The sequence below is a fragment of the Mesitornis unicolor genome, unplaced genomic scaffold, assembly GCF_000695765.1.
Source record: "Mesitornis unicolor isolate BGI_N332 unplaced genomic scaffold, ASM69576v1 scaffold16149, whole genome shotgun sequence".
Classification (NCBI taxonomy): Eukaryota; Metazoa; Chordata; class Aves; order Mesitornithiformes; family Mesitornithidae; genus Mesitornis; species Mesitornis unicolor.
Window position 1 is genome coordinate 8403 of NW_010209399.1, and position 9678 is coordinate 18080.

Here is a 9678-nt window from a genome sequence, read left to right on the forward strand (position 1 = left end):
CTTTTGACTAATGTCCACTGAGGTGTCATACATGCAACCAAATAGTCTTTAATTTTTTTAACCCCAGATACAACAGGCGATCTGATTGACACTGCATCTCTGCCACTCAAAAACCCAAGTGCTGTCAGGTTCTTCAGGAACAAGGAAAGGATATGGCCATGAAAGAGTCTACACTGATGAACCAGTTTAGCAGTTATTTATTGTTAAATACTTGGCCAAGTGTACTCCGTTTTTACTGAACCGACTTGCTGTTGATTCCAAGTAATTCAGGTGTTGCACTCTGTTAGAACCATATTGTGATCTGGTCCAATCACCCTACTTCAGGAGTGTGCTAGGCTGTGTAACCTGTGTTTGGAACCCATGTCTGTGCCTTCATTGTGTTCCTCTAACATGGTGCTGTTCAGACCAAATAAGTACTTGGGATCACTGACTGAAGACTCCCAAATGCCACTCATGAAAGTTGTGTAATCAGAAGCCAGTACTTCTGAGGCAACTGCTCAGCAAATATAAAATTAATTTTCATCTTAAGGGTTTTTGTTTGTTTTGTGCTGTTTTAAGTTCACCTTACTGTAAATAATGGTCAATATTCCACTCATTTGCAAAGTTTTGACTTCACAGGCAGCCTGAAGAATGCCAGGCAACTGCAGTTTCTCCTGGTCTGTGTGAAGATAGTGATGCAAGTAAAGCTTGCTTCAGCACATCCTGCTGGACAAAAGGAACCCCAGAGCACAAGGTGCAGAAGTGCTCAGAGAAATGAAAGTGGTACTTCAGCAAAACAGTTCAGCTCAAAGACAAGTCTAGGCCTTTTTCTCACTGTTGCTTACACTTTATTATGACTCATTCTACAAAAGATTCACAACTTGTTTTTTGTCTCTACAAAACACAGCATTTTTCATTAAGGCTAAGGTTTAAACACTCTTCTCTTGACAAATTCAAGCATTCTTACAGCATCTGGTTTGGAAAAGGTAAATGCATCAACCTCTACAACATGTACAGAGTTCTGAAATTTCACAGGTCTAAGTTGTAGCCTGCATTTTACCTGGATTTGGGCAAATCTATAACTATACTACAGAACACTAATTCAAGGGGCTTGGCTACTGCTTAGAATACACAATTTCACACACATCCTAATAAGTCTCACTAGTTTCTGTAAGACTTACTTCAGGCCTCGCTTCCAACTTGAATAGCATTATGTAGTCTGAAACACAGGAGAAAGCTGACACTTTGCCCTAACTCACCACACACTCTTCTCCTAACAGGACATCCCACACTTCTTTTCATCAGGTCTCAACCATAGCAGTAAGCAAAGTAACTTTCAAAAGGTTCACTCAAAACTTTCACAGAGGATTTGCATGCCATTATCACTCTCTAAAGTTGAGAAAAAACTGTAAAGAAAACTGTATCTTGCCGTGGCTAAGTAACTTCAACCTACTGTTGGTCTATTTACATAATTTTGCTAGAACAGAACCTATCTGTAGTTTGGTAAGGTTATTAACTCAACCTTTTCTTCTTGCAGCCTCCATGCTTATCTTTCTTTTCTTCAGCATTCTCTTCATAATGTGGTGACTGGCTGGTGTCTGCATCTTCAGATCCTCCATTCACATGCTTTGAACCTTTGAAATGAAAGGGCAGGAAAAGAAAACTACTGCAGGCTGCAAAACTGTACTTTTTTATAAAAAAATAAGCCCCAGATTATTTCTTTACCTTCATCAACTCGAACACTACAAATCTTTTCTCCTCACCTTGATACCCAGCAGCTGAACCAATATAAAAAGCAGTAACTGACACTACTTCAACTTATGAAAGTTCCATGCAATGACACTCATCCCATCATTTTAATAATGGAAAACAAACAGTATGTATTTAATGAGATTCTGAGTTCTTCTTGTGCTTGCTAGACTACAGATAATAGGCCTAATGCTTACTTATATTCTGAGCAGTGTGAGAATATGCTTCACCAGTAAATTCCATTTACCACTCTAACCTGGTCAGACAATTTGGAGGCATTTCTAATACTTTTAACTGGCAAAGACAGTTCCATGGATTCTCATTTACTCTCAAATCTAACAAATATGTATATAAACAAAATATGACAAACAGTATATATAAGTAGAATCAGAATGTTCAATTATAGCATGCAATTGTCAAGCAGAAAAAAAAAGCACTATGTAGAAGCTGTATTTAGTGAGGTCAAAGCAGGAATATATGCAGGAAAATTTCTGTGATGAATGCATGTTTTGAGTTGTTGAGGAATGTCACTAAGTCAAAACCAACAGTCCATTTTATTTGAAGTTACAGGTTTAAAAAACTGAAACATCTATTAAAACTACGGTGCTACCACAAAAAAAAATACAAGATAGTACTCACCTGAATACTTAAAGGTTAAAATATGCTAAAAAGCAGACAAGATCATTTTAAGATGACATTCTAGTAGCTAATCCATTTAAACTTGCTCAGAATCAGTATTGAAGCTGAATGCAATGGGAACATTTAAATGAAAAAACAAACACTATAATCCTTTGTTACAAAGAAGGTAGTCTGAAGCTGTACTTTAGCTGAAGTATAAACTGCTCTAATTGTTGTGTTTTATAAATATAGTAAGAGTTCAGCAGTTCAGTTTTTTAAAGGGCAGAAGTAAGAACATGAGGAACCAGACATTTTCTTTGTACCCATATTTCATAAAAGTGTATTTTTATGCTATGATAAAACTTCTTACCATTTTCCATTTGACAAGGCAACAATATGGTCTTTCAGCATGTTCTGCTGAAGTCTCGTGTTAACCTTATCTGGAGTAGCTTCATTAGTCAGACTATGTGTTAGAAGTCTTTCAGTTTAGATTATCTGTTAAAATACTAGCTGTGCTGATCACTGGATTGGGGAAAGATCTGTGTGGAACCTCTAATGCAATCGTATATAGTTCTCTCACCAGAAAATGGTTGGATTTTATCATCATCCTCACCTTCTTAGTTACAAATACAGTAGCATTTTAACTACAGTTATTCTGAATCCTTGGCATTCTCAATCACTTCAGTTAGAGTAACTTGTTTAGTCCAGGTCTGGGTGGCATAACGTTCAGTTTTCTGAAACAGCTTGGCTCCCAGCATTCAAGTTCAAAGCAAATATAATTTCGTTCTAGTGCTTGCAGAGATAAAGGATCTAAATAATTTTAATACATAGGTGGAACTCCTACATCTTCAAGAATCTACATCAATTTATAACACAGCTTTCAAGTGTCTGTCTCATTATGTTCCTCTACTTAAAAATGCAAGTATCTGTTTTACTGCATTTTTTTTTCCAAATAACTGACCTAAGTTATTGCAGAGTACTTACTTACAGAACTATAGAAGGCTTTCATGCTGTACTTTTACAAGCATTCATGATTAATCTGGAACAGTACTGTTAAGAGCATAAAGGCCTTTTCTCCCCTAAAGGACGAATATTTCTTTTCAGTTAGACTGAACTACTGAAGTTGCATAATAGAAGTAGCACATAAGTCATTAAAAGCTGCTGCTACTACACAGTAGCATGCATTATATAGGAAAAGGCTAGTGAAGGAAATAAGCAGTCAAAGCATAGGTGGAAGTTTAGGCACCAAGAGGCTATTTGTGGAATGGAAGGTAGTATGCTATTCTACTTCATGGTTTGTTCTTTTTATTCCAAAAGGAAATAAAGTTAGAAAATGTACAGAGAAGTAAAAACAATCCTAAACTCAATTCTTACAAAAGCCCTTCCCTTCAGGCAATAAAGGTAAAATAGCCACGGAAAACATTATATCCTTGAACTTGAAACTTAAGTTATAGCAGGATTAGGCTTGACTATTTCAGATATGTAAAGGCTTTAATAGATGGGTAGAAGTCCTACATAAAGGACCTTTTGAAGCTGGCTCTGAAGCTGATGGAGACCAAGTCTTTTATATGACAAGAAACTGAAAACACGACTTAACCTGTTTGGTCCTTTTCCTTCTCTGTTTTTTTGATTGCTCCTTTCTTCCACTGTTCTTTGGTTTTGTTGGCTTCCTCGTGCTGCTTCTGCTCAGCAAGTGATTTATTCAGTACTTGGGAAAGAATAGAATCTCCTTCCCCAACCAGAAACATGGTCTTGAACTTATTATACAGCATTGTAGATTTCTCCATGATAACTTGGCTATCTTTGAATTTCCGTATCTGAAATCAAAGTAGTAAATAAATGAGCTCCACTCAGGTATTTAAATACCTATGTAATTTCATTACGTGCTAGATGAAATTCTTAATTTAGCCTGAAGTGAGATCATAGACTTTCACAGTCTCTGAAGTATCTCAGAATCACAGAACCTTGAAAGATCACCTGGTCCAACCGTTCATGGGAAAGGGAGCCTGGATGAGATTATCAGGCACCCAATTGCATCTCTTACGTCTCCAGTGATAACGACTCTGCCACATCCCTGGGGAGCTTGTTCTAATAAAAAATTGTTACCACTGTAAGAAAATTTTTATATCAAGATGAAACCTCCTTCAGTGTAATTTGTACCCAGTTGCCCCTTCTCTTCTCCAGGTGGGTCCTTGCAGAGACTGATCTGTGGTGAGGTCTTCCCTAAGCCTTCTCTGCGAAGAAAAGGCCTAACTCCTTCAAGTCTTGCCTTATTGGGCAGGTTCTCCAGGCCTTTGATCACCTTCCCAGCCCTCCTTTGGACCCTCTCCAGTCTGTCCGCACCCTTCTTGAATTGTGGGGACCAGAACTGCACACAGTACTCCAGTAGTAAATAATGCTGATACGAATTTAAGAAAACACACAAAATTACTTTAACATTGCAGATCTGACCTTCTTTAGAGTAAGAATCATCTCTGTATGTTTCTGAGCTTGCTGCATTGTGACTTGAAGAGATGCAAGCTCATCAAGAGCCTCAATACACCTGTCCACATCCTGTATAAAAACAAGAAATTAGCTGGAAGACTTAACTTACATGTTAATAATCCTTCATTAGCCATACTAAATTTGTTTCCATGCTCAGTGATACCTTCCTGTAATATCCTTAATTTGACCATGTACTTGATTTCAGAACAATTTATACAGTCAAGCTTACAAAGATTGCTGTCAGTTGCCTTTCAGCTACTTTCATAACAAAAGGCAGATGCTAGTTGAGGAACTTTCAATTTTTTTAAAATAATTCTATACTTTCAGAATACAAACTCAACCTTTATGCCACTTTCTGCATAGTCAGCCTTTCCCATGCAGAGTTCTTCCCAAATGACTTGCCCCTGAGAAGGTAGCAGAGCATCTTAAGTAGACTGCAGTTAATATACAGAATTGTATCTTTGTAGATTTTTCTGTTAAGTTTGATGAATGACATTAAGCAGGATATCAAGAAGTAACGATGTGAGCTTTTGATCCATTTTTAAGAACCACTGGTACCGAAGTCTTCTTCCCATAATAATTATTTCTTGATTTTCTTATGTTCTGCTACTCCTGCTTATTTTACTTCCTATTTAGAACTAACAAGATTCATCTCCACCAGCACAGGTCATAATAATATTCTGCATCTTGTATAAAGTTGTAGCTCCTGTTCTTAAGGGTAATTAGTATTAAAAAAACCCCTAGCTTATCAGGACTATGCTCAGCAGAACTCTCATCATGTTTACTTGATAAAATTATGATAAAGTAAGTGTCCTTGCTGTAGCTCTACAACCAAGGTTCTTCCCAGTATTGCAAGATATTCGCTCCATTACAACTCTGAATCAGATTTCATGCAGTTCTGGGGGTTTCACACTTCAGAAGTTTCCTGGATTGCTGTACAATCCCCATGTTGTTCCTCCAGCAGATACCAGGATGGTTCAAGCCTCCAATGAGCACTGGAGTTTTTGAACTGTAGACATCTCCCAACTGCCTTAGGATAACTTCATTCTCTACTTCTGCCTGATCAGGTGATCTGCAGTAGATCCTTGGGATGACACCTGTATTGGTCTGCCCGCGAATTCTGACGTGTAAGATCTCAGTTGACTTGTGATCTGTCCCAGTACAGAGCCTCACACATTCCCACCATTATCTCACAAGGAGTTATCTCATATCTTGTATTCCCAGCACCGGTCTTTCCTAAAGAGCCTGTACACACACGTGGCAGGGCTCTAGTCCTAGGAACTATACTACCAAATCTGTGATGCCAATGATGCCAAAATCTCTTTCTGACTTTCCAGAAAGGTTACGAGCTTTCCTCATAATGCCATGCTGCCAGCACTTCCTCCTTTCTGTGCATATGCTTGTGGTGATGCCACTTCAGCACTGTTCTGTGGATAAATTCTGCTGATTACAAGGCCAATTCTGTTCACATCACCCTGCATCATTTGACTGCCATCCTGTTCTACCACTTCCTCCAGTGCTACTGTTCCTAATTTGAAGCTCTTTAACCACACTGGCCAGCCTCTTGGCAGTAATACCTTTGCCCGAGTTGTCTGGGCGGATCCTGACACCTCCTAGCAGTCCTATCCATTCCTTCCTCAAGAAAGGTCCCTTCACCTTGACCATCACACTCAAGAGTCACGCAGTCTTGATACTAATTAAAAACAAGCATGCATGCCAAGTATTTCCTACTGGAATTACACACATAAATCAGTTTTGAAAAAAACCACACTTACAAGATTATCAATTTTCAGGGAGTTCTTAATTTCTGCATGTATCCTTTGAAGCCTAGAATCCACTGATGTTTCTGAAGATTAAAAATATTATGCATGACTATTTGACAATGACATCAGGTTTGTTTTTGTAGAAACCTTCCTACAAATCTGAACTTCATGCAGAAAGATATGAGCAGGCACTCTACATCAGATAACCATGCAGATGCACACAAATACATCACAAAGCTTACCATCACAAAGTACGCAGCTTTTTAAAACTGGATGCTATTAGCAACCTACATAGTTTTCTCCTTGGCAGTTAAAAACTGAAAATTATTTTCTATTTCAATATACATCTATCACCTTCTACTTGTGGATGAGGTTAAAACGAAGTTTCAATAAATATTAAGAGTTACAAAGCTGGAAATCCTTTCATGACAGGACACATGGATTTTTTCAGTAAATTCAACACAATTCATGTTACAGTCCAAATCCATACAAATAACGTGTTCCCTGTACACCTGCTCCAGTAGGTGAATGAACAAGATGAATGAACATATCTCTCTAAGTCACACGCTGAATGCCTGTTTGGATCTTTCCATACACAAGTGGTACGCATTCTGAACAATACTGCAAGCAGTTCCCTTCAAGTCCTATCCATCTTGGAAGGGTTTGGATTATTTTCCCCAAAGCCCTGCAAACACTGGGTTGGTTGGAGTCCATGCCACTGGATCTGTACTGTACTACAAATTACAGCCAGTCGCTTGGACTGCCCTTAAAGATGGGAGTACTAAAAAAAAGGAATGACTTATCCCTATGAAGGTCAGTTTGCAAGTCTGGGTTACTAGACAAGACCATAGTAATCTAAATCTAAGCCTCTTGATTAGGAAGAACAAGCCTGTTGCTGAGGAAGAGGTAGTGTCCAAATACTTTTAAAAGGTGCCTCAGATTACTGTGTTATAAGAAGACAGAAAGGAAAGAATTAAGGGAAAAACTGAAGTAATTCAGTTCGAAGAACAAAAGCTTTTGTTTCCTGTTCATGAACAGAAGTGATCATCGAATGACAGTAAAATGGGATAAAGACCTGTTCTGCTGCACTGTCGAAAGAAAACACAGAAGAACAAGAATGTACTGTCAGACCTGAAGGAAACAGTCATGGAGCAAACATCTTAGACTGAGACCCCACAGCCACCCTTAGCAGTAAAATCATCTTATCCAGGCAGAAAATTCTATTCAAAATTTAAAATTACCAAAAATACGGTTTAGCCTCTCTAAACTAACCTCTCTTCTTCTCCATCTTCTTAACATCTGCTTTCTTGCCTTCTTCTTTACTCTGCCTATCAAAAACATTTAAATTACATTAATTAGAATTTTGTAAAGTCTATTTTTCAGTCTTTTTTTCCTTGCCAATTTCTAAATGAGATGCAGCGTTTTGAGGTATTATCTCAATAAAACATTAGCATGCAAAAACCATGGAGAGCCAAACCCTGATTTTCAAACACTGAAAAAAATATAGTATTAGTTAGCTGAGATACTGTTGATAAGTCTTCCATACTGACAGATGGTTTTCCCTAGAAGCAGCAAATTAAAGGATTTTAAAAACAAGTCACATTTCCAAACTGTATTTTGTTTTGGTTGCATGTAAAAATTGGTAAAATGGCATTTTATGGAACTAACTTACAGAGAAAGAAAATATTTTTATTAAGATGACAGAGTAAAACTATTCAACGTTACCAAAAATAATTATGGAGAGATGAATTAGTCATAATCAGTTCTTATGTAACTGATTTTCTCATATAATGAATTTTAACAATATAAGTATTTTACAACTGACCAGAACTGTATCAGTGATTCTTGAAGCAAACAGTAACAAAGGAAGATTTACTACAAGTTCATTGAAAACTCCCGTCTCTTTCTCTAATTGTATCACTAAAAATAAAGCTGGGACTCAAGAAAAATAAACTAAACAAAACTTGTCTCCATCTCAGTTACAGGATGAATGGAGGCAGAAGTCTTTCAAGCAAGCTTTTGAATTCTTTATTGAGAGAAGATCATTAACTTGTTTTTAGCAATTCCTCAGTCTTGTCTTACTGACAGGTTTCAGAGCCTCCTTTTTAGAGTTTGCATACTTCAGTACATCATGACTAAATATTCTGTGACTAATTTTCTTCCTGTCATAGTAAAATATATCCATAAAATATCCAGACCTGCACATCTGGAATCTTCCATCTTCCTTTCATACTCTATCCAGTTACAGAATCAACAGTTTTAAAGTACATAAAAACGTTCTACTTCAACTGGCAGCACAAGCTCATGCCGTTTAAATGAAGGATGTAAACTTTGTGTATGTACAGAACAGTGTACAAACCACCATTATTAGACTTAAGTATTAATGAAGCAACTACAAAGACCAGAAAAGGGAAACTATCCTGATGAGAAAAGTAACCAAAAAAAATTCAGTGTATTATTAGAGGAACTTGACAAGAAGACAGCACACAAAGTCTTTTTACTTTTTATCGAGTTTTGTGGCATTAGTCATCAGCTATAATTAAATTTATTATGCATTAACTACTACTCCTTTATCTTACTAAAACAAAGCTCTATCAACCCTCCAATTCATTAAATATAACAGTTATTTAAAAGTAGAAGAGATTTGGTTATAACCAAATCAATATGTGATAGCTTGATTGATGAAATCAACCAGCATTTGTCAGATTTGAACAGCGATAAATATTAAGAGCCGCAAAGATGCTAAGGACAATTTAGCATCTCTGGAGATGGAAATGCTTAAGTTTGCTACAGGCAAGTAGGGTAATTATGTTAGAAAGAATGGCAGGAAGAAGAAAGGGCTTGAGGACAAAAATCCCCAAGCAAACTAGATCCTTGTTAATGAATGTGAAAAACAAAGTTTTGTTGCTACAGGTGAAGGGGACCCTTATCCTTCCCCTTTTTCTCTGAACTCTTACCTTGTTCTCCCTTTCTCCCACTCTTCGACTAACTGTGGGGATGGGAACATCATGCTATTGTGGTGGCAGCTTCTTCACCCATTTGCAGAACAGCTCTTGAGAAGGAGTCATATTTCTTCCTATTATCC

The 9678-nt window shown here is 37.4% G+C and overlaps 1 protein-coding gene across 1 annotated transcript; it reads right to left on the reverse strand.

The window, feature by feature from the left end:
- Positions 1–1501: 1501 nt before the first annotated feature.
- Positions 1502–9603, reverse strand: LOC104547261 (lens epithelium-derived growth factor-like; the record flags this gene model as incomplete). Its single annotated transcript, XM_010192874.1, has 6 exons — positions 9551–9603; positions 7866–7921; positions 6606–6676; positions 4798–4899; positions 3944–4163; positions 1502–1613 (listed from the first exon to the last, which is right to left on the reverse strand). Coding segments are annotated over exons 1-6 (614 nt in total), but the record flags the coding sequence as incomplete, so codon positions are not given.
- Between the last annotated feature and the right edge of the window lie 75 nt (positions 9604–9678).